The sequence below is a fragment of the Macaca fascicularis genome, chromosome 2, assembly GCF_037993035.2.
Source record: "Macaca fascicularis isolate 582-1 chromosome 2, T2T-MFA8v1.1".
In the NCBI taxonomy this organism is placed as follows: domain Eukaryota; kingdom Metazoa; phylum Chordata; class Mammalia; order Primates; family Cercopithecidae; genus Macaca; species Macaca fascicularis.
Genome location: NC_088376.1, coordinates 148,526,514 through 148,548,368, shown reverse-complemented (window position 1 = coordinate 148,548,368; position 21,855 = coordinate 148,526,514). Strand labels below are relative to the sequence as shown.

Sequence of the window (21,855 nt, the reverse complement as noted above, 5' to 3'; positions counted from 1 at the left end):
CAGGCTGGGCAACACACACAGTTAGTTTTTTTGTATTTTAGTAGAGAAAGGGTTTCACCACGTTGCCCAGAGTGGTCTTGAACTCCTGAGCTCAGGCAATCCACCCGCCTTGGCCTCCCAAAGTGCTAGGATTACAGACAGGCATGAGCCATCACCGCCCGGCCTGTGAGCCACGGCAAACGACCTATTTATTTATTATTTTTTGAGATGGAGTCTCACTCTGTTGCCCAGGCTGGAGTGCCGTGGCTCGATCTCGGCTCACTGCAACATCTGCCTCCTGGGTTCAAGCAATTCTCCTGACTTAGCTTCCTGAGTACCTGGGATTACAGGCGCCCACCACCACACCCAGCTAATTTTTTGTATTTTTAGTAGAGATGGGGTTTCAGTGTCTTAGCCAGGATGGTCTCGATCTCCTGACCTCGTGATCCACCCACCTCAGCCTCCCAAAGTGTTGGAATTACAGGTGTGAGCCACTAGGCCTGGCCTTTTTTTTTTTTCTTCTGTATTTTTAGTAGAGACAGGGTTTCACGACATTAGCCAGGCTAGTCTCGAACTCCTGACCTCAGGTGATCCACCCGCCTCGGCCTCCCAAAGTGCTGGGATTACAGGTGTGAGTCACCATGCCTGGCTGGCCACACCTGGCTAATTTTTGCATCTTTTGTAGAGGTAGGTTTTCACCATGTTGCCCAGGCTGATCTTTAAATTCCTGGGCTCAAGCAATCTGCCCACCTCGTCCTCCCAAATTACTAGGATTACAGGCATGAGCCACTGCACCCGGCTGTAATGAGCATTTTCATCTCCTCTGCCTTTGCAGGAAGCCCAGCAACCTACCCTGACCTTACAGAAAGGAGAGGGTTTCCCTGCTCCTCTTTATGATGCTGAGGGGTGGGAGGGTGGAGTGAGAAAAAATGCTCACATCCTGTCTTTCTTCTTCCTCTCCCTCCCCATGGCAGGAGTAGTAAAAGGAGAAACAGGAGTGGTCAGAGCGTGGGACGTTCATTGAACCATGTTTACTAAGGGACAGGGACACTGCTTTGAAAGGGCCTTCCTGGCCAGGCGCGGTGGCTCACGCCTATAATGCTAGCACTTTGGGAGGCCGAGGTGGGAGGATCAACTGAGGTCGGGAGTTCGAGACTAGCCTGACCAACATGGAGAAACCCCGTCTCTACTAAAAATACAAAATTAGCCAGGCGTGGTGGCGCATGCCTGTAATCCCAACTACTCAGGAGGCTGAGGCAGGAGAATCGCTTGAATGCGGGAGGTGGAGGTTGCAGTGAGCTGAGATCATGCCATTGCACTCCAGCCCAGGCAACAAGAGCAAAACTCCATCTCAAAAAAAAAAAAAAAAATGGCAGGGGGGACCTTCCTAATTTTTTATTTCAGAAAGAAACTTGGTATCCTTGGACCTGAGTGGCAGGAATGGAAGGTATCTTTTTTTTTTTTCCCCCCCGAGACAGAGTCTTCCTCTGTCACCCAGGCTGGAGTGCAGTGGTGCGATCTCGGTTCACTGCAACCTCCACCTCCCGGGTTCAAGCAATTCTCCTGCCTTAGCCTCCCACGTAGCTGGGACTACAGGTGCCTGCCACCACGCCCAGCTAATTTTTGTATTTTTAGTAGAGAGACGGGGTTTCACCATATTGGCCAGATTGGTCTCAAAATCCTGACCCCGTGATCTGCCTGCCTCGGCCTTCCAAAGTGCTGGGATTACAGGTGTGAGCCACCGCGCCCAGCCAGAAGGTATCTTCTTTTTTTCTTTTTTTTTTTGAGATGGAGTCTCACTCTGTCACTCAGGGCTGGAGTGCAATGGCACGATCTCGGCTCACTGCAACCTCCACCTCCCGGGTTCAAGTGATTCTCGTGCCTCAGCCTCCCAAGTAGCTGGGACTACAGGCACACACCACCATGCCTAGCTAATTTTTGTATTTTTAGTAGAGACAGGGTTTCACCAAGTTGGCCAAGCTGGTCTTGAACTCCTGACCTCAGGTGATCCGCCCACCCCAGCCTCCCGAAGTGCTGGGATTACAGGCGTGAGCCACCGCACCCAGCCTGGAAGATATCTTTAGAAGTGACTGGTGAGGATGGTGTTTGTGTTGAGAGGAGAGGCAGACAGGAAGAGACCACACGGGGCCTTGAGGACTTTAAATGAGGGATGACATGCATTGTGTTTTTTGTTTTGTTTTGTTTTTTCTTTTTTGAGACGGAGTCTCGTTCTGTCACCCAGGCTGAAGTGCAGTGGCACAATCTGGGCTCACTGCAACCTCTGCCTTCCGGGTTCAAGCAATTCTCTTGCCTCAGCCTCCCAAGTACCTGGGATTACAGGCACGTGCCACCATGCCCAGCTAATTTTTTTGTATTTTTAGTAGAGACAGGGTTTCGCCATGTTGGCCAGGCTGGTCTCGATCTCCTGACCTCAGGTTATCCACCCGCCTTGGCTTCCAAAAGTGCTGGGGTTACAGGTGTGAGCCACCTCGCCTGGCCCGCGTTGTGTTTTTAAAAGCTACTCTGGCTGGCTCCTGGAGAAGGACCTGGTGAGGGAGGGGCCCAGGTGGATGGAGGAGGACTCAGGGAAGCTATGCAGTCCCCTGAGGACAGGAGCTCAGACAAAGGGAGAATGCAGAGGAGTAAATGAAGGTGAGAGAGATTTAGGAGGCAAATGGACAGGACTGGATGATTAACTGGACACAGTCCAGAGCAGGGAGAGGGAGGTGTCAAGGATGCCTCCCAGGTTTCTCTGTGAAAAACTGGCTGGTTGGTGAATGGCTGAATAACCAAATGAAGGAGTGAATGAGGGCAACAGAAAGAAAAAATGATGGGCTGAAGTTGGGGACACACACATGAGCATCTATATGCACTCTGACCTCCGGCCGGCTTACCATCCTTGGGAGGCTCCGGGCCAACGCAGGCCTCAGAGGAGGAGTCGGCCTCCCTTCCCATGATGACCTGCAGCCTTCCTTTGCCATTCTCTGTGGGGAGAAGTGAGGTGGCAGGCCCCGCCCAGGGTGCCACACTCGCGGAGGAGGAGGCATCAAGGTTGGAATTGTCAACGTCGTCTGTTTCCTCTGGGGTGTTGGAAGAAGAGCCTGTACCCTCAGAAAGCCCACTCCAAGGGAGCAACGTCTCCCAGCCTCGGAGCCGCTCTTCCACAGCAGCCACAGAGCCACGCACCTTTGGGAGAAGAGGGAGAAAGAAGCTCATCAAGAATTCTCTCGGAAATAAAAATGCTAACATCTGGCCTCCCAGCAGAGAGGGGGCGGGGAGCAGACTGAAGAACCTAACGCTGGTTGCTTTGTCTGAAAAAACCGCACCCTTCCTTTGAAAAGACCTGCACTTGCCCACCCACTGCCCTGCCATAGATGAGACAGCAGGACCCAGCATGGGCCGATCATAGTACCGCACTCCTCTGGCCATAGGGATTAGTCTAGATTTGGGCCTGTGATCCAAGGCGGACAACCAGAATCCTTCCCTGAAACTTTTCCACCTAGAGCTTATTGGGGAAAGACCTCCAGCCTTTCCTTTCTCGTGGTAGAACCAGACGCCCCACCACACCCAGAAAACCCATTTACAGTAGGGGAAAATGAAAGCTCAACACAGAGTAAAGCAGAGGCAAGCAACGGAGAGAGAGCCACAGACACAGAGACACAATGGCTGTACCTTTGGTGTTTGACATCCTGGGTCTAACTTCCCTGAAACCAGAGCAATGCCTGTCCTCTCTGCTGTCTGGTTAAATGAGACACTAAGTTCATTCATTCACTAATCACTCATTCATATTCTTCCCCTCTCCCTATGTCTGTATGTGTGCACATGCATGTGTGTGTGTGTGTGTAAGAGGTTAAGTTCCTAACACTTTCAATAAAAAAAAGCACAAATAATATAGATGTTGCCCTGGAAGGTTTTTCTGGTTAGGGAGGTTAGGAAAATTGGAGGGAAGCAAGGAAGGAATGTTTCTTCTTCACACACACACACAGAGCACACACACAGATACACACACATACATACCCTTATACTCATAATAACAATGACAAATCTCATCTCCTCAGTGCCTTGCAAAAAATTCAGTATACTAATGTATCCATTTCATACACAATGCATGAGTTTTTATAGATAAAAAATTAAAAGATCGGAAAAGTTAAGTTCCCTGCCTAAAGCCACCCAGCCAATCCAGTAAATGGCACAGGTGACCACCAAACCCAGCCTTGCTTATCTTTGAGTCCCTGACCCAGCTGTTTTCTCATCTTCCTAGCTTGGTTGTGATGTACTGCAAAGGCCATCTCCTACCTTTTCTTACACCGAAAGCACCCTATCCCCTTTATTTTACATGGCAAACATCTCATCCTTCAAGGCCCAGGTCACATGTTACTTCTTGAGATAAATCTTCACAGTAGATGCCCAATAAATATTTGCCAATCTAAAGACCGCATTTCCTTGTAGCTAGGTGTGGCCATGTGACTAGGTTCTGCTCTCCATTATGGGAGAAAAAGTGATACATTTCCAGGTTATATCTTTAAAAGAAAGGGAGTGTGTCCACCTTTTCCTTTTAACCCTCTTTCAGTGGCTGGAATGCAGGTGTGATGGCCTGAGAACAGCAGCTATCTTAAATCCTGAAATGGAAGCCACATGGTAAGGATAGCAGACAAAAAATATAGAAGGAGCCTGGGTCCCCAATACCGTGGCACTGCCACATTAGCACTGGACTGTGTAAATTCAAACTGTTACACTAAAGAGAATAAACGTCTATCTCATTTACACCACTGCATTTTGCAGTCTCCTTGTTATAGCAGTTTCACCTGCACATTAAGTGACACATTGAACAAAATAATGGAATGAATAAAAGGATGAAAGTCTTACTGAAATAATAATTGGTTGAAGGAGACAGAACTTTTTAGAATATAAATCTGATTATGTTCTACCTCTGCTTAAAACCCTAGTGAGGCTGGGCACAGTGGCTCACATCCGAAATCCCAGCACTTTGGGAGGCCGAGGCAGGTGAATCACCTGAGGTCAGGAGTTCAAGACCAGCTTAGCCAACATAGTGAAACCCCGTCTCCACTAAAAATACAAAAATTAGCTGGGTATGGTGGCACACACCTGCAATCTCAGCTACTCAGGAGGCTGAGGCAGGAGAATTGCTTGAACCTGGGAAGTGGAGGTTGCAGTGAGCCGAGATTGCACCACTGCACTCCAGCCTGGGCGAAAGAGTGAGATTCTGTCAAAAAACAACAACAGGCCGGGCGCGGTGGCTCAAGCCTGTAATCCTAGCACTTTGGGAGGCCGAGACGGGTGGATCACGAGGTCAGGAGATCCAGACCATCCTGGCTAACACGGTGAAACCCCATCTCTACTAAAAATACAAAAAAAAAAAAAAAAACCTAGCTGGGCGAGGTGGCGGGCGCCTGTAGTCCCAGCTACTCGGGAGGCTGAGGCAGGAGAATGGCATAAACCCAGGAGGCGGAGCTTGCAGTGAGCTGAGATCCGGCCACTGCACTCCAGCCTGGGCGACAGAGCGAGACTCCGTCTCAAAAAAAAAAAAAAAAAAAAAAAAAAAAAAAAAAACAAGAAAAAAAAAAAACCTTAGCGGCTCTGCAAAAATCCTTACTGTGCCTACAAAGCCCTCTATCATCGGACAACTCCTTCCTCGACACACCCAACACAAGCCACTGTGCCCCATGTGTTGTGTTCTAGCCCTTCGGACCTTCTTCCAAGCCCTTGAACGTGCTGAGCTCTCTCTCGGCTCAAGCCACTTGCAGGGTGTTCCTTCTGCCTGGATTGCTCTTCATGTGCTTAAACACCCCTTCCTCAGGAAGGTCAACAGGGTGGGGTCCTCGTCATACACTGTCCTGGCGCTCACCACACAGACAATTACTATACAATGTCCATGAGTTCCAGGAGAGTGAAGCTGGGTCTGCCTTGTTCCCAGATGTGTCCCGTGGCCCTAGTGTACAACTACGTAATGAATGACTGAACATCGTGGCACATGGACACTGGGGGGACATCTGTGCTAGCAAAGGCTGAGAACAAAGACTGAAGCCTCCAGCTCCTGCCACGTGACAGTGCAAGACGATGGACATAGGGCTGAACTGGGAGTCCAGAGAGCTCTGACAGAAACAAATTCTCTGGCCTCATCTTCTCCTCTCTGGCCCTTGCCCTTCTGTAAAATGGGAGGCTTGGGCTACAGCAGTGGTTTTTGAAGATTTTTTTCAGCTACCAAACCCTTTCCACAGAACCCAATATAGTAACTGAGAGAAGTCAAAGTGGGTGTCTGGTTCGAGTCACAATTGGGGGCCTGCACCTCCCCCAACCCCTCTTGCTGCCAACAGCAATTCCTGAGATATTCTCAAGGAGCCCCTCTGTGCCCAACACCACTTGAAAATCACTCTGCTAGATGATTTCTAAGGTTCCTCGTGGCCAGTGGAGATTTTGTCCTTAGAAATACCAAGCAAGCAATGGCCGGACGCGGTGGCTCATGCCTGTAATTCAAGATACTCGGGAGGCTGAGGCAAGAGAATCACTTGAACCCGGGAGGCAGAGGTTGGAGATAGCGCCACTGCATTCCAGCCTGGGCGACAAAGGGAGACTCTGTCTCAAAAAAAAAAAAAAAAAAAAAAAAAAAAAAAAAAAAGACCAAGCAGTAGTCTCTCGATTACCTTTTACCATGGAAGCCACGGCTACTTCTCATGTCCAGAAAAACGTCTTACACGGTGTAGTGGCTGCCTTCTAGGACATCCGCCTAGTCCATGGGCTGAGCACGCTCCCTTTCTTTGGGACCTGGCCCTGACACCATACAGGGATGGAGCCCTGGGCAGCCAGGTTTGCATAGTGGACTGCCCCACCATGCCTAATTGGCCAAGCGGTAGACACCTGACCCAAGTTCAGCCAATCAGGTCCTCCCTCTGCGGGGGGCCTCAGGGTGGAGGCTCATTCTCTGCGTTAAAACCTGCGGGCAGATCCGTTCCCTCCAGGGAGCACGGAGGAAAGAAGGGGTCTATAGAGAAGGGGGAATAAAGCCGATTCGCAGAGTGCATCAAGTTCATTAACATCCCCGTATATGGTCCTGCACCCTGAGGCCCTGCAATACCCCTGTCCTGCTCAGACTTCGCACTATCCATCCCTACCTACCCAGCCCCTTGGCTGATGCGAGCTCCAGGAGGTTCTGTGGCTTGCCATAACCCTGGTTTGTGCACCAGGCCTCTGTGAAGGAGCTGTCCCTGATGAGGTGGACCCACACGCCCAGGCAGCGAGGTTGCTGCGGGCGAGGCTCACCTCCTGCAGGCTGATGTTACGCTTCCGCAGGCACAGGCAGGTGGCCGTGGCCAGGGCCTTGGCACAGTCCTCCGGAAGCCTCCCTGCACCCTTCTCCAGGTACTTCTGGCAGATCTCCTTTGCCATCACGTTCTCCACGCCCGTCTTCCTGGAGCAGAGCGAGGCGGTGCTGCTTGGAATTTCACTGAGGAGTAAATCCTTCTGTGGGAAGAAGTGTAGAAACGCCCTTGTGTGAGCTGCAGGGCTGCGACAGCCAACGCACGCGCCCCAGTCACCTCTAGAGCTGCAAAAAATGCTCAAAACCAACAGGACATCGTAAGAATAAATGCAAGGATTCCAGAAAGAAGTAAAACACCCAAGAAATGGAGAAGGACTCGATTTCCTACATGCACAAGACACTCCGTAGTGAACTCATGCCACAAACGCGGGGCCTTAATTTTTCTAGGCCTCGGTTGGTTCATCAGGAAAATGGGAATAACAAAAATACCTACACCAGGGCCGGGCGCCGTGGCTCACGCCTGTAATCCTAGCACTTTGGGAGGCAGAGGCGGGTGGATCACTTGAGGTCAGGAGTTCAAGACCAGCCTGGCCAACATGGCATAACCCCGTCTCTACTAAAAATATAAAAATTAGGCCGGGCGCGGTGGCTCAAGCCTGTAATCCCAGCACTTTGGGAGGCCGAGATGGGCGGATCACGAGGTCAGGAGATCGAGACCATCCTGGCTGACACAGTGAAACCCCGTCTCTACTAAAAAATACAAAAAAAACTAGCCGGGAGAGGTGGCGGGCGCCTGTAGTCCCAGCTACTCGGGAGGCTGAGGCAGGAGAATGGCATGAACCCGGGAGGCGGAGCTTGCAGTGAGCCAAGATCAAGCCACTGCACTCCAGCCTGGGCGGCAGAGCGAGACTCTGTCTCAAAAAAAAAAAAAAAAAAAAAAAATTAGCTGGGCTTGGCTGGGCACGGTAGCTCAGGCTTGTAATCCCAGCACTTTGGGAGGCCGAGGTGGGCGGATCACGAGGTCAGGAGATCGAGACCATCCTGGCTAACACGGTGAAACCCCGTCTCTACTAAAAATACAAAAAATTAGCCGGGCGTGGTGGCGGGCGCCTGTAGTCCCAGCTACTCGGGAGGCTGAGGCAGGAGAATGGCATGAACCCGGGAGGCAGAGCTTGCAGTGAGCCGAGATCACACTACTGTACTCCAGCCTGGGCGACAGAGCGAGACTCCGTCTCAAAAAAAAAAAAAAAAAAAAATTTCAAATGTAGGATTCTAACCTATGTATACATAACAGAAGAACCACAAAGAAAATATGTCTATACTTTTTATACATTTTGTATTTACATATATTTTATATTTTGTAGCACATAAAATACAGGAATCTGAACTATGCATACAATAGCACATACGCTATATAAATAATTTTATACAAATATGTAAGATTTATTTAATATAAATTATATGTTGTATATTTCATGAGTAATATGGTCTATATGATTAGCATATATAAATGTTACAAATAGAGTATACTAAATATTGTAAAAACATGTATTGTAGGCCAGGCATGGTGCCTCAGGCCTGTAATCCCAGTGCTTTGGGAGGCCAAGGAGGGCAGATCACTCAAGGTCAGGAGTTCGGGACCAGCCTGGTTGACATGGTGAAACCTCATCTCTACTAAAAATACAAAAAATTAGCCAGGCATGGGGGCACACACCTGTAGTCCCAGGTACTTGGGAGGCTGAGGCAGGAGAATTGCTTGAACTGGGGAGGGAGAGGCTGCAGTGAGCTGAGATCACACCACTGCACTCCAGCCTGGGCGACAGAGTAGACTTCGTCTCAAAAAAAATAAATAATAAATAAAAATAGAAATAGGCCGGGCACAGTGATATGATCATAGCTCACTACAGTCTCAACCTCCTCGGTTCAATCAATCCTCCAACCTCAGCCTCCCAAGTAGCTGGGACTATAGGTGCATGCCATTGTACTTGGCTAATTTTTTAATTTTTTGTAGAAATGGGGTCTCATTACGTTGCCCAGGCTGATCTTGAACTCCTGGGCTCAAGCAGTCCTCCTGCCTTGGCATCTCAAAGTGCTCAGATTATAGGTGTGAGCCACTGCATCCAGCCTAAATGCTTATTTTTTTAAAAGTGTGCTAGTGTTTAAAGCTCATAATCAAGAACAGCAGAAGTGTATTATTTTCTTTTTTTCTAGAGGCAGGGTCTCACAATTTGCCCCAACTGGAAACCTGCCATCATTGCTATGTATCCTGATGCAAAGACTATGATGATAATCAAAGTATAGAAGACACCTGGTGTTTAAACAGTGGTTGGGGGACTGAGAACACGCGATGAAAGGATGTCGAGGGAACTTCACCATGGAGGAGTCTGCAGCTCCACCTGAAACCACTGATCAATCTTAGCACTAAAACCTGAACACACTTATTGGTCTCAGCGCTAAAAGTAGGACAACAGGCTACGCGCCCCGTGAAGAACTGGGAGGCTCACAGCGCCTCCAGAAAGTTTTCTTGACGAAGGCAATGACCATGACTAAACAAGTCACAAGTGCTAAGTACGAAATACAGGAAATATGAGGAATAGAGAAACAAGGGAAGGAGACCACAGGATGTAATCAGCAAAACCCAGAATGTGAGACAGTCTGTCTATATAGGGCAAATGACCTATTCTGTGCAAAAATGCAACGACATCCAAAATGAAAAAGGGCATTGCGGGAGAGGTTGCGAGAGAATAAGAGTCTTAAAAAACATAACCATGCCCAGGCATGGTGGTTCACGCCTATCATCTCAGCACTTTTGGGAGGCTAAGGCAGGTGAACGCTGGAGCCCAGGAGTTCAAAACCAGCCTGGGCAACAAAGTGACATGCCATCTCCATATAAAAATGAAAAAAAAATAAACATAACCAAAGTAATATATGGACATTTTTGGGAGTCCAGTTTCAAACAAACTACCTTTAAAAAGCAACTTTTGGCTTGACACGGTGGCTCACGCCTATAATCCCAAGACTTTGGGAGGCCAAGGCAGGAGGATCACTTGGGCTCAGGAGTTCGAGACCAGCCTGGGCAACGTGGCAAAACCCCATCTCTATTAAAAATACAAAAATTATCTGGGCCATGGTGGCACACACCTGTGATCCAGCTACATGGGAAGCTGAGGCAGGACAATTGCTTGAACCTGGGAGACAGAGGTTGCAGTAAGCCAAGAGCACACCACTGTACTCCAGCCTGGGCCACAGAGGGAGACTCCACTTCAAAAAAAAAATTAAAATTAAACATAAGTGGTTGAAATTTGGGGGCAAAAGTTTACCTTTCCTTTCATTTCTACTCTCCAAAGGTAACCCCTGCTAATAGTTTGGATTATATTACTTTCTGCTATACAGCTGTAATTATTTTGGTTATATATTTACTTATATAATAATTATAACAGTAACCTAAGAGCTATTAAAATAATAGCAATATCAGCATGGGCAACATAACAAGACCCCATCTCTACAAATAAAAAATTAAAAATTAGCTGGGCGTGAGGGCACATGCCTGTGGTCTCAGTTACTTGGGAGGCCGCCGAGGCAGATGGATCACTTGAGGTCAGGAGTTCAAGACCAGCCTGGTCAACATGGTGAAACCCTGTCTCTACTGAAAATACAAAAATTAGCTGGGCGTGTTGGTCCACACCTGTAATCCCAGCTACTCGGGAGGCTGTTGCAGGAGAATAAATTGAAGGCAGGAGGCAGAGGCTGCAGTGAGCCGAGACTGCACCACTGTACTCCGGCCTGGGTGACAGAGTGAGACTGTCTCAAAATAAAAATAAATAAAATAAAAATTAGCTAGGAGTGGTGGCACATGCCTGTAGTCCCAATTACTTGGGAGGCTAAAGCAGGGGATCACTTGAGGCCATGGGTTCAAAGTTACAGTGAGCCATGATTGTACCACTACACTCTAGCCTAGGTGGCAGAGACCCTATCTCAAATAATAATGATAATAATAATAGTTAACATATATTGTTTATTATGTTCTAGTTACTGTTTTAGGCATCTCACACATTATTTAACCTTCAATAACACTGTCAGATGCCGGGCATAGTGGCTCATGCCTATAATCCCAGCTACTCAGGAGGCTAAGGTGAGAGGATCCCTTGAGCCCAGGAGTCCAAGGTGGCAGCGAGCTATGATCATGCCACTGCACTTCTCCAGTCTTCTTGACAAAGGAAGACCCCATCTCCAAAAATGATAACAAACAAATATACCTTGTCAGGAGAGTACTACTATTATCCTCAATTTATAGAGAAGAAAATATGTGATACAATGTTTTCATTCATTCATCCATCTATTTTTAGCAAAAATGTGATCATATTATATACTATTCTGAATTTGCTTTTTTCACTTGGAGATATGTCCCTGTCAGAACATACATGTCTTTTTCAATTTACTTTTTTATTTTTTTGAGACAGAGTCTTACTCTATTGCCCAGGCTGGAGTGCTGTGGTGCAATCTCGACTCACTGCACTCCACCTCCCATGTTCAAGCGATTCTCCTGCTTCAGCCTCCTGAGTAGCTGGGACTACAGGCACTCGCCACCCACCCAGCTAATTTTGTATTTTTAGTAGAGACAGGATTTCACCATGTTGCCCAGGCTGGTCTTGAACTCCTGAGCTCAAGTGATCCACCCACCTCAGCCTCCCAAAGTGCCGGGATTACAGCCGTGAGCCACCACGCCCAGCCTCTTTTTCATTTTTTAAAATAAGAATGTTTCTGTTGGCTTTATTCAGAATTGCCAAAACCTGGAAATAACCCAAATGTCCAGCAACTGGTAAATGGATAAACAGTCATCTATCCATACAATGGAATACTCTTCAGCAATGAAAAGGAATGAATTACTGACACATCAACAACATGGATGAATCTAAGCACCACGCTACATGAAGGGGGACAGAAACAAATGGGTGCATCCTCCGTGGGCCCATTGATATGACCCTCTAAAGAAGATAGACCTATGTGGACAGAAATTAGATGAGTAGTTGCCAAGTCCTGGAAGTGGCGGGAATTTTCTAGGGTGACAAAAATATTCCATATCTTGATTGTGGTGGTGGTTAAATGACTGTATACGTTTGTCAAAACTCATACAGGCTGGGCGCCATGGCTCACACCTGTAATCCTCACACTTTGGGAGGCCAAGATGGGAAGATCGCTTGAGCCCAGGCATTTGAGGCTGCAGTGAGCTACAATCATGCCACTGCACTCCAGCCTGAGTGACAGGGCAAGACCCCTCCCTATCTCTAAATCAAATTAATTAAAATTGGTCAGGCGCAGTGGCTCACTCCTGTAATTCCAACACTTTGGGAGGCCAAGGTGGGCAGATCACCTGAGTTATGTCAGGAGTTTGAGACCAGCCTGGCCAACATGGCAAAACCCCATCTCTACCAAAACAATACAAAAATTAGCCAGGTATGGTGACACGCACCAGTAGTCCCAGCTACTCAGGAGGCTGAGGCAGGGGAATCTCTTGACCCGGTAGGGTGGAGGTTGCAGTGAGCCAAGATCATGCCACTGCACTCCAGCCTGGGCAACAGAGCGAGACTCTGCCTCGGAAAAAAAAAATGCCGCTACAAATATTCTTGTTCATCTGTCTCTCCTCACATGTGTGCATGTTTCTCTAGGCACAAATGGAATTGCTGCGTCAGAGGGTACCCATACTTTCAATTTTGGTGGAAACCACCAAATGCCCTCAGGAAACACTGTGGCAACTAACACTTTCCCAAGCCTGGGGGAGGCCTGCTTCCTCCTACCCTGGGCCACGGGAAGTCAGCAAGCTTTCCTCCCAGGCTCAAATCTTGATTAACCATCGGATTGTACCTACCACAACAGAACACGATAAGAGACCATACGAGAGTCTAGAGTAAGAAACTACATTTTAAAAAATGGTTATTTTCCACATTTTTAGAAATCATTACCAAAAAAATAATTCTAGACAATTTCATGTCAGTGCCTCAAAAGCCTCCTTCTACTGTGATACTTGTCCTGGGAGCCCCAGAAGGACTGCTGGGAAATGCATCTCAAGAAAATAAGAAACTGCCCCCAAACAGCCCCAAACCACATCTGAGCTGCCCAGAGAGACCTCTCTGCAGCATATGGGATTGACTGGCCAAAAGGGGTGGAACTCACAGAGTTCAGCAAAGGAACATGTCGTGACTTTCTGTATGTAGCGGGGAGGCCTTCAGCCTCCCTACCCCAGAGCCCAGGGGATGCTTCTGGGGCCCAGTCACCAGAAAAAAAAAAAAAAAAAATCTGTCTGTTCCAATGGCCTCAATATCCAGTAGGAAAAGGTGCCCCCTCTCAAACTGATGAGGAAGACTAGAGCTTGCATGAGATTTGAAACTCTGCACAAGCCATGGGTCCAATTAAACCCCAGTTCCACCACTGGTCTCACTGAGGGGTGTGAGACAAGTCACTTCAGCTTGCCCTCAGTTTTCTCAGCTATAAATGGGAATGATAATACTGAATTCATATGGTTGGACTGTCAGAAGAAACAAGCAGGAGGCAGATGTGGTTAAGAACTCAGGATCTCGGGGCAGGGAGATCTGACTCAGAATTCCAGCTCTGACACTTGGTAACTCCAACCAAGATCCTAGGCCAACCTCAGAGCCAGCTTTCCTCATCTGCAGATGAACATAATGACTCTATCATGGAAAAGTTGAGATGATTTAGGTAGATAATGTATGGAAAGTATTTAACACAAAGTCAGGCTAGGTTGTTATATTTTTACTCTCTTTTGAGACAGGGTCTCACTCTGTCACCCAGGCTGGAGTGCAGTGGCACAATCTCGGCTCACGGCAACCTCCATCTCCTGGGTTCAAGCGATTCTCCTGCCTCAGCCTCCCAAGTAGCTGGGATTACAGGTATGTGCCACTACACTCAGCTAATTTTTGTATTTTTAGTAGAGACGGGGTTTTGCCATGTTGCCCAGGCTGGTCTCGAACTCCTGGCCTCAAGTGATCCACCTGCCTTGGCCTCCTCCAAAGTGCAAGGATTAGAGGTGTGAGCTACCACACCTAGTCAGGTTGTTATATTTTTTTAAATGACTCTGTATATCAGATCTTTGGCCTACAAAATGGAAATTGTTTTTATTAAAGAAACTTATTTAAAAGGGCAGAAAATAACTTTTATCAATTTGAGGAAAATCCCTAACGAATTGCATGATATGTAGAGAAGAAGTGCGCTTTCTGTAAACATTCCAACTTCTTTTTTTTTTTTTTTTTTGAGATAGAATCTTGCTCTGTCACCCAGGCTGGAGCGCAGTGGCACAATCTCAGCTCACTGCAACCTCTGCCTCCCAGGTTCAAGTGATTCTCCTGCCTCAGTCTACCAAGTAGCTAGGATTACAGGTGCATGCCACCACGCCTGGATAATGTTGCGGGGTTTTCGTACTTTTTTTTTTTTTTTTTAAATAGAGACGGGATTTCATCATTTTGGCCAGGCTGGTCTTGAACTCCTGATCTCAAGTGATCCACCCACTTCGGCCTCCCAAAGGCTGGGATCACAGGCATGAGCCACGGTGCCAAGCCCCACATGCTATTATCATGAAAAAGCAATGGTTGGCTGGTAGGTGGGGATGGGAGGTTAAAGCTGCTTTGTGGAGATGCAAATGCAAGCTTGGACTGGGCCTCATTAGCATGTGTAAAATTAGCTAGAGTTGAGATCTTTGCCCTCTCTACAGAGCTGTGATTCCCAAATATACCACCCAGCCAGATGTGACAAGTTCCCTTACCAGGTAAACCGGGCTTCGGTTGTTATCCATTGCAGGGATGCCAGTGAGGACCTCGGCCAACACCTGGAGAGAACAGAACGTGAGTTAGCATGGTTCAGACACTTGTACAAACAGCCAGGCCGTAGATTCTGTCTTCTCAGTTGCAAAGTCTGAGCTCGAGGCACAGCTCTGCCATTGCCAGCAGACACACCTGCCCAAAATCTGGAACGTGGGAATATCACTAAACACCTCCTCCCCCAATTAAAGATGCCACCAAGCTGCCAGTGGAAGGTTGTAATTAATTGATAGCCAGGCAGAGAAGATGGTTTTCAAAAATTCACGTGTATGTGTGTTTATGTATATTACCATAAGATATATAGGTATAGATAGATATAGATAGATACACACCCGTATATACACACTATTTTTTTTTTTTTTTTTTTTTTTTTGAGACGGAGTCTCGCTCTGTCGCCCAGGCTGGAGTGCAGTGGCTGGATCTCAGCTCACTGCAAGCTCCGCTTCCCGGGTTTACGCCATTCTCCTGCCTCAGCCTCCCGAGTAGCTGGGACTACAGGCGCCCGCCACCTCGCCCGGCTAGTTTTTTGTATTTTTAGTAGAGACGGGGTTTCACCATGTTAGCCAGGATGGTCTCGATCTCCTGACCTTGTGATCCGCCCATCTCGGCCTCCCAAAGTGCTGGGATTACAGGCTTGAGCCACCGCGCCCGGCCTATACACACTATTTTTTAAAGATTGTTTCTTCTTTTTTTTTTTTTTGAGACGGAGTCTCGCTCTGTCGCCCAGGCTGGAGTGCAGTGACCGGATCTCGGCTCACTGCAAGCTCCGCCTCCCGGGTTTATGCCATTCTCCTGCCTCAGCCTCCCAAGTAGCTGGGACTACAGGCGCCCACCACCTCACCTGGCTCGTTTTTTGTATTTTTTAGTAGAGACGGGGTTTCACCGGGTTAGCCAGGATGGTCTCGATCTCCTGACCTCGTGATCCGCCCGTCTCGGCCTCCCAAAGTGCTGGGATTACAGGCTTGAGCCACCGCGCCCGGCCCAAGATTGTTTCATTTAAAAATCCTACAGCTGGCCAGATGCGTCGGCTCACCCCTGTAATCCCAGCACTTTGGGAGGCCGAGGCAGGTGGATCACGAGGTCAGGAAATCGAGACCATCCTGGTTAACATGGTAAAACCCCGTCTCTGCTAAAAATACAAAAAATTAGCCAGGCATGATGGTGGGCGCCTGTAGTCCCAGCTACTCGGGAGGCTGAGGCAGGAGAACGGCGTGCACCCAGGAGGCAGAGCTTGCAGTAAGCTGAGATTGCACCACTGCACTCCAGCCTGGGCAACAGTGCAAGACTCCGTCTCAAAAAGAAAAGAAAAGAAAAGAAAATCCTTCAGCTATGGCAAGCAGGCATTGCTGTGTGAATCTCAGGAAAGGAAGGAGTCTGCATGCAGGCAGGTATCTCTTCCAGACAAATCTTGCAGCATCCATAGCATGTTTCACTCACAGGCCTTTCCTAACATTATTCATTAGTGCAGCCACTCGCACAAGGAGCACAGCCCTGTATACATGTAAGTCACCAGAAAATTGGCAAACCATGATATATGTCTTCATAAACAGGAAACCTGCTTTGAACAGGGTTTCTCAGTAGAGACAATGCCATGATGGTTAAGGGCTCTACAGTCAGGCCTGAGTTCAAATTCTGACTCTGTTCCTTACATGCTCAGGTGATCTTTAGGCAAGTAACTAAAACCTGAGCCTCAGTGTCCTCATCTGTTAAATGGGGACTAGCAGTTGTGAATATTAAAGGTGTGAATACCACACACTTAGTGTGGAATCTCTCTCCCACAGCATCTCTCGAAGCAAGTCAGAATAGGGTCACATTTATAGCCAAGAATCCCTCCAAGCCTGGAGGAAAAAGGATAAAGGTTTGAAACCACCCAGGATTAATAACAGACTGGCAGTGACCAGAAGAGGGCAGCAGAGGGCATCACTGCTGCAAGTGGGACAGGAGCCAATTGAAAAGGGACTCCTGACAGGTCCCTGCCAGGAAGGGATGGAACAAGGGGAAATGAATAAACAAAGATTTCCTGTGCCCCTTTCACAGGGCAGGCTCTGAGCCAAGTCCTTTATAGAGGTCACTGAGCACTCACCAAAAAACACTGAGCAATGCACTGTGCTGCCCACAGGAGAAGTCAAAGTTCAAAATCATTTCAGTCAACCAGAGGCAGGGCTGAGCAAAAGGGTGGCAGGAGACAGGGGGCATTCAATGAATGAATGGACGGATGGGTGGTAGATGAATGGATGGATGGGTGAATGTGTGGGTAGGTGGATAAATGGGTGGATGGATGGGTGGGTGGGTGGCTGGGAGGGTAGGAGGGAGGGTGGGTACATGGGTGGACAGGTGGGTAGGTGGATGGGTGAGTGGGTGCAAGGGTGGGTGCGTGGGTGGATGAGCGGGAGAGTGAATGGATGGATGAGGAAGTCACCTGTGACACTAACACACTGGTTAGAGGGTCAAGAGTAAACAGATATCAGAAGGAGGGTGTAAAGGTGGGAATAACAATAACCACAGTCATCATAATATTCTTGGTAGGTGCAGGGTGCAAGGTACCATGCTCACCTGCTTACATATATTATCCCATTTGTCTCCATGTATATCGTTAGCCCCATCTTACAGAAAGCATAACTGAGGCCCAGAGACAGAGGTGCTGGGTGTAGGTCACACAGCTGAAGGTAACTGAGCTGGGCCTAGGGGTTCCATCCCCCAGTTCTTTTCTTTTTTTTTTTTTTTTAGACAGAGTCTGGCTCTTTTGCCCAGCCTGGAGTACAATAGTATGATCTTGGCTCACTGCAACCTCGGCCTCCCAAAGTACTGAGATTTCAGGCGTATGCCACCACTCCCTGCCCATCCACCTGGTTCTTTTTTTTTGTTTTTTTTTTTGTTTTTTTTTGAGACGGAGTCTCGCTCTGTCGCCCAGGCTGGAGTGCAGTGGCGTGATCTCGGCTCACTGCAAGCTCCGCCTCCTGGGTTTACGCCATTCTCCTGCCTCAGCCTCCCGAGTAGCTGGGACTACAGGCGCCCGCCACCGCGCCCGGCTAATTTTTTGTATTTTTAGTAGAGACGGGGTTTCACCGTGGTCTCGATCTCCTGACCTTGTGATCTGCCCGCCTCGGCCTCCCAAAGTGCTGGGATTACAGGCGTGAGCCACCGCGCCCGGCCCCACCTGGTTCTTAAAGGAGCAGGAGCCTGGACTAGCCCTGCTGAGCTTCACTGAACAACTCGCAGTGGGGCTGAGGGAGGCAGAGGAACCTGCTGGGAGACACAGGGGTACAGAATCTGGGGTTCTTGCTGAGGGCAGAGGTGACTCAGGGCCACGGTTCTAGTGGCAGAGGTAGACAGGAGACTGTGGTCAGAGAGAGGAAGTACAGAGTTCAAGGCTAGAGAAGAAGAGAGGGTGAGGCCCACAGGGCAGCTGTATGCACTTGGCTGAAGCCAACCTGACTGTCACTCTTCTCAGCAGCATTTCCCAGACTGGGTTCCATGGAACACTGACGAGGACAGATATTCTGAGAAAACAAGGTTCCACAGTCAAATGAGCTTGGGAAACACTGCATACCCCTCTCTGGTGAATTCACAAGTCCCAGATTAAAGGCTCATTACCATCCTACCAGCTTGAATTAATCTTGTGGTAAAGAAACCTGCTTGGCTTTGCCTAATGCAATATTTCCAAGCCTGTCAAGGCATAAACCTTTTAACCCACGAATCCTAGAGATCCAAAGGAATTGGAGTTCTACAGAAATATACTCTGTAGACTGCTACACGCAGACCATGAGCTCCTGAGGGGAGGGCTGTGTTTTCGTTACATTCATATTCCTAGTGCCTGGCACAACACAATGGCAGACAAGGATGGTGGTGGTGGCAGGATGGGATGCTGGGTGGGTCAACGGTCGCTGAATGGATGGGCAGCTAAAGAGTGGATGGATGATCGGACAGCGATGAACAAATAAGGACAAATAGACAATTGGATGGACAGGTGGATGGCTGATGGGAATAGGGAAGTCAGGAGAGGATATCTGGAGCCTACTAGAACCTGGATACTCATGAGCGGTTTTCCTTCAAGGGCTGGCAAATTTCTTCTGTAACAGGCCACACAGTAAATATGTGAGCTTTTGTGGGGCATGTTCAGTCTCTATCACATATTCTTTGGTTTAAAAATATAATCCTTTATAAATGTAGAACTACTCTTAGCTCACAGACCACACAAAATAGGCCACAGGCCAGAGTGGCCTGTGGGCCACGGTTTGACAGCCCCTGCTGAACTTTGATGGAACCCGTCTGTGTGCCTCTACCGTATCCTGTGATTACAAAGGAGCTGTGGGAAGGACAAATCAGGGCGGGCCCCAGTCTAAGCAGAGAAGGACGCTCTTACTATTCCACAGCTGAAGATGTCCACTCGCTTCGTCAGCTGCCCCACCCGGATGAAATCCTCTGGCAGATACGCAACTGACGCCTGGAACAGGTGAGTCTTCATCACGGTGTATTTTGACCTTTTGTTGACAGGACACAGGTGAGCCATTGGGTGAGCAAGCTTGGGGGTGAGATTTTGGTCCAGCAAGACATTAGAGCTGTGGAAACGAAAGGGGAGAGAACCTTCTCATTTTGAGCTGGATAACAACAGGTTGCCATGGAGACCCTTTGGGGAGACAATATAGTGGCAGAGCAACATCGGCTCCTGCAAGTTGAGGTCTCTAAAGACCCTCAGCATGGAGCTTCTGAGGCAGCCCTGACTGGGGAAGAGAGGACATCAGGAGCATACTCCCTCCAGCAAATGGAGATGGAGTTCAGAATTAGTCTTGCTGCCCCAGGAATGTGGCCAAAGAAGTGCAGCCTCCCTAATTCCCACAGACGCCAACCCTGATCAGCCTCAGCTTGCCAAGCCTATAGGTTGTGCAGACTCGGTCTCTTCCACAACTGTTCCAACCCCCAGCTCTGGCATGGCTGACTCAGGTCTAAGTGGCCAGCATCCTTTGTGACTAAACCTGCCCCAGATCATGTTAAAAAAAAAAAAAATCCCTCTTAGCCAGGCACAGTGGCTCACGCCTATAATCCCAGCACTTTGGGAGGCAGAGATGGGCAGATCACCTGAGGTCAGGAGTTCAAGACCAGCCTGGCCAACATGCTGAAACTCCATCTCTACCAAAAATACAAAAATTAGCCAGGTGTGGTGGTGGGCGCCTGTAGTCCCAGCTACTCAGGAGGCTGAGGCAGGAGAATCGCTTGAACCCAGGAGGCAGAGGTGCACTCCAGCCTGGGCAACAGAGTGACACACTGTCTCAAAAAAAAAAAAAAAAAAATCATTTGACCCAGTCATCTAACCCACAGGAGCAAACACTGAGAACATACTCCAAAATGGGAAAAAGCTAAGCCACATGTGTACCGATATTTAGTGCAGGCCAGGTGTAGTGACTTGTGCCTATAATCCCAATACTTCGTGAGGCCGAGACAGGAGGATCACCTGAGCCCAGGAGTTTGAGACCAGCGTGGGCAGCATGGCAAGACCTCATCTCCACTAAAACAAATTTAGCTGGGCATGGTGGTGCATGCCTGTAGTCCCAGCTACTTGGGAGGCTGAGATGGGAAGCTGCGGTGAGCAGAGATTGCACCACTGTACTCCAGCCTGGGCAAAAGAGCAAGACCCTGTTTCAAAAAAAATTTTTTTTTGGCCAGGCACGGTGGCTCATGCCTGTAATCCCAGCACTTTGGGAGGCCAAGGTGGGCGGATCACGAGGTCAGGAGATCGAGACCATCCTGGCTAACACGGTGAAACCCCATCTCTACTAAAAATACAGAAAATTAGCCGGGAGTGGTGGCAGGTGCCTGTCGTCCCAGCTACTCGGTAGGCTGAGGCAGGAGAAGGGCATGAACCTGAGACTCTGTCTTTTTTTTTTTTTTTGTATTTTTAGTAGAGACAGTGTTTCACCATGTTAGCCAGGATGGTCTTGATCTCCTGACCTCGTGATCTGCCTGCCTCAGCTGCCCAAAGTGCTGGGATTACAGGCACGAGCCACTGCACCCGGCCAAAAAAAAAAAAAAAGTTTTTATCATGTGTGCAAGGAGTGGTTAAGTAAATTATGGGCAAATTCCTTCAGGGGAAGATTAACAAGATACTAAAAAACATGATGGTATACAATGTAGTGAAATGTTTACTATATTTAAATGAAGGGGTAAAGAACAGGATGTGAATTGGTACCTAGGTGCAACCTACAGACTAAGGATTTGTGTGGGCAGGAACTGAAAAAAGAAACAAAACCTAGAGGCCAGCTGATGAGTCACGGGGTAGGTCAGTGGTGACCTCTCTCACCCTTGCATTTCCTTGACTGCTATTACAATTATTGTTGCAATTAAATAAAAATTGGGGCAGAGGGCTGGGGGTGGTGGCTCACACCTGTAATCCCAGCACTTTGGGAGACCAAGGCGGGTAGATCACCTGAAGTCAGTAGTTCAAGACCAGCCTGGCCAATAGGGTAAAAGCCTATCTACTAAAAATACAAAAATTACCTCGGTGTGGTGGCGAGCACCTGTAATCCCAGCTACTCAGGAGGCTAAGGCAGGAGAATCACTTGAACCAGGGAGGTAGAGGTTGCAGTGAGCTGAGATTGCACCACTGCACTCCAGACTGGGTGACAAGAGTGAAACTCCGTCTCAAAAAACAAAAAAAAATTCGGGGAGAGAAAAGAGGAAAGGACTTCCACAAGTCAAATGGAAACAGAACTTTGGAGAAATATGAGTTCTGTGTCTATGAAGCCAGTTCTGCCAAATTTTCTGGTATCTTTGGAA

The 21,855-nt window shown here is 48.4% G+C and overlaps 1 protein-coding gene across 9 annotated transcripts in view; it reads right to left on the bottom strand.

The window, feature by feature from the left end:
* The window catches only part of IRAK2 (interleukin 1 receptor associated kinase 2), an 82,947-nt gene that overhangs the window by 5,154 nt on the left and 55,938 nt on the right, over positions 1–21,855 (bottom strand). For 6 of the 9 annotated variants that reach the window (XR_012431470.1, XR_012431471.1, XM_065538981.2 and 3 more), the window contains 4 exons: positions 19,448–19,643; positions 15,030–15,092; positions 7,258–7,458; positions 2,874–3,165 (listed from right to left, as the gene is read on the bottom strand). Coding sequence is in view for 7 of the 9 variants with exons in the window: in XM_065538981.2 (XP_065395053.1) it covers positions 2,874–3,165; positions 7,258–7,458; positions 15,030–15,092; positions 19,448–19,643 (752 nt within the window). In the remaining 2 variants the exon portion in view is untranslated. Of the gene's footprint in view, positions 1–1,914; positions 3,166–7,257; positions 7,459–15,029; positions 15,093–19,447; positions 19,644–21,855 lie in introns of those variants that run through there. The other 3 variants (XM_074032958.1, XM_074032959.1, XM_074032960.1) reach the window with 1 other exon arrangement.